The 2,696-nt window shown below is 39.5% G+C and overlaps 1 protein-coding gene across 1 annotated transcript in view; it reads right to left on the reverse strand.

Annotated features, from left to right (window-relative positions):
- Positions 1 to 2,486, reverse strand: part of DOK6 (docking protein 6) — a 201,267-nt gene extending 198,781 nt beyond the window's left edge. Inside the window, exons 1-2 of the mRNA XM_011366043.2 lie at positions 2,316 to 2,486; positions 1,390 to 1,497 (exon numbers count right to left, since the gene is read on the reverse strand). Coding sequence (XP_011364345.1) covers positions 1,390 to 1,497; positions 2,316 to 2,486 — 279 coding nt within the window. The remainder of the gene's footprint in view (positions 1 to 1,389; positions 1,498 to 2,315) is intronic.
- Between the last annotated feature and the right edge of the window lie 210 nt (positions 2,487 to 2,696).

Raw genomic sequence — 2,696 nt, forward strand, 5'->3', positions numbered from 1 at the left:
GTTCTTTTTTCTTTTCAATAGGTTTTCGTTAGATATACTTTTTTTCATTAAGGAAGTTCACTCTATTCTTAATTTTCTGACAGTTTTACCTCATAAATGGATGGTAAATTTTGTCAAATGTCTTTTCCGTATCTACTTAAAGGATCCTATGATATATCTTCTCTTTTACTCTACATTATTACATTGATTGATTTTCAAATGTTAAAACAACTTTGCATTTCTATCATAAATCTCTGTTGATCATATGTTATCATTTCAATATATTGTTGAATTAGATTTGCTTGTTAAGAAATTTGGGGTTGTAGGAATATTGGTCAGTCACTTTGTCTAGTCACTGGTCTGATGAGGTAAGCTGAAAAGATTTCCTCCTTTTCTATTTTCCTTAAGTATTTACATAGATTCTTTTTTCCACCTTAAACGTGTTGTAGGATTTATGAGTGAAATGATATGGACCTGTTGTTCTCTTGGTAGGAAGGTTTTTAACAACATGTTCCATGTTTTTATTAGATATAGCGTCAAAAAAAAAAGTTCAACAAACCAAAAAACCCCCGGGGTCCCCCAACCCGCCAACAACCCAACCAACCCCGTACCCCAGAAACTACTCTATTTTTAGAAACAGAGAAATCAAAACTATGTATCACATCATGTAAATTCCACAAACTCATTCCTTTCTCAGTATTATACCCGATAAGGAGCGGGGGTCTTAACTGAGCTTCTTCAGATGTTCCACCAACAATCAACACCTGTCAGCACTGGTCATAAACGAATCCTCCATGGTCACCATCAAATACCTACTCGCGGTTTGATGTTTTCTCCAAAGATAACTTCGGGCGGCGTGTTTAGCCACATTCTAGGGTTATTGCTTACAGACTTTTAATTCTTAAGAAACTGATGTTTCGTTCACAGCGTTTCTGCCACATCTCTACACCTCAGCGCGTGTGACATCCGTCACTGTCTGGTTAAGGCTGTGACAGCAAACGCGCATGATGTTCACAGTGTCATTCGCGCTGCTAACTCCAGCCTCAGAAGGTGCATCTCCTAAATGCTGCCGACAGTTTAAATCCGAGTAACAAACGCACAAGTGACCTGAACGGAGGAGAAAATGCCTACTCAGCACCTTGGGCAACGATCGTGGTGAGTTATGGGGTCATCTCATTTTGCAAAGCGGCAATAAAAACGAGTCTTTCATTTTGCAGAGGTACCGCTGGCATTTACAGCAGACGATTAAAATAGAGGAGAAAAATAACTTTTGCATTTTCTTGGAACAGAGACATTTTATTCTGGCCATGCGTTTTCGCCTCTGCAGATTTCATCTATCAAAAGAAATGTCTCCCTAAGTTGTTGCCAAGGATCCCGTTCCTCCCCAGCAGTTCTCAGGCTGCAGCTTACCTTGTGGAAGCTTCTGAAATACGCCGCCTTTTCATCTGGAAATTTCTCTAGCCTTCGAGGTCCTTTACTGGAAGCCTTCTTGAAAACCAACCAGCATCGCCTGAAAATCTGAAATGAAATAAAGGAATCTTATTATGTAGCTTTTTACGTCAGGAATTTATCTATTCAATTAATCTACTGGGAATACATTTTTTAAATGCATTTAAAAATAACAGGGTTGACAACACAAAACAGATAAACTGCTCTTAGCAACAGACTTGCTTTGGCACATCCATAACCATTACACATATCTGCATATATTGTAAAAATCGTTGCTTATACCAATATGTTTTAAAGATTTCAAATAATTCTGATGATTTTGAGAATTGGTTTATATCAATAGACAAAACTTTCTAAATATTCCATTGAATACAAATGAGTTCCTGCTAATTTCACAATGGTTTGGGTATTGTTAATCAATATAGCTATTTACATTTATCAATATACAGATGACAAAAAAAAAAGCATCAAATTTGCTCTCTTCCAAAAATTACTTTCTCCGCAATATAGCATAGTAATTTTTGCACAAGATAAATAATTTCACTCAATCATTAATATAAATCATACAGGCTTATATTAGAATTCAGGGTATTATATAGTAATGCCTAAGTGTATATGTATGTGTGTGTGTGTGTGTGTGTGTGTGTGTGTGTGTTTATTTTTTTATGCCTATAGCACCTGGTCTTCCTCGGTGGGCTCCCATCCAAGTACTAACCAGGCCCGACCCTGCTTAGCTTCCGAGATAGAATATGGTTTTCTGAAAATCAGAATAATTTTATTTTCAGTGCAGTTTCTGCTATTTATTAATTAATTTATTTATTAATTCTCAGTGCGGGTTCTGCCTTGTCTTACAGAATTTACTTTAACTTCTCTAAGACCTAACTTGCTTTCACTGGCAGCACGTGGGAGGGGGCGGTGTGGCCCGCTGCGACACTGCTTGGCCCTTCAAGGCGTCTAAAGATGCGGGGACCACCTGGTCGCTTAGCAGCGGAATCCCTGCTTCCAGGACGCCCACCTTCTCCCACGGCCTCTCTTACAAGGTGAAGCTCCTGCCCCATCGCTGTTGAGACGCTGCTCTGCTCCCTCCTGGGGAAGTAACTGATTGCATCTTCGCAGAGTTATCTCCTAAACATGCCAGTCGTCTCGCTAAACAGGCTCTTGGGTATCCTTCAGACTTTCCTTCTAGACACTTCCACGTTGTTGCCAAGACTCCAGACATTCCCAGGATTCCCAGCTGCTTCCCGGCCTCAGTTTTCCACTGCATTAGC

Source organism: Pteropus vampyrus, unplaced genomic scaffold (assembly GCF_000151845.1).
Source record: "Pteropus vampyrus isolate Shadow unplaced genomic scaffold, Pvam_2.0 Scaffold119, whole genome shotgun sequence".
NCBI lineage: Eukaryota > Metazoa > Chordata > Mammalia > Chiroptera > Pteropodidae > Pteropus > Pteropus vampyrus.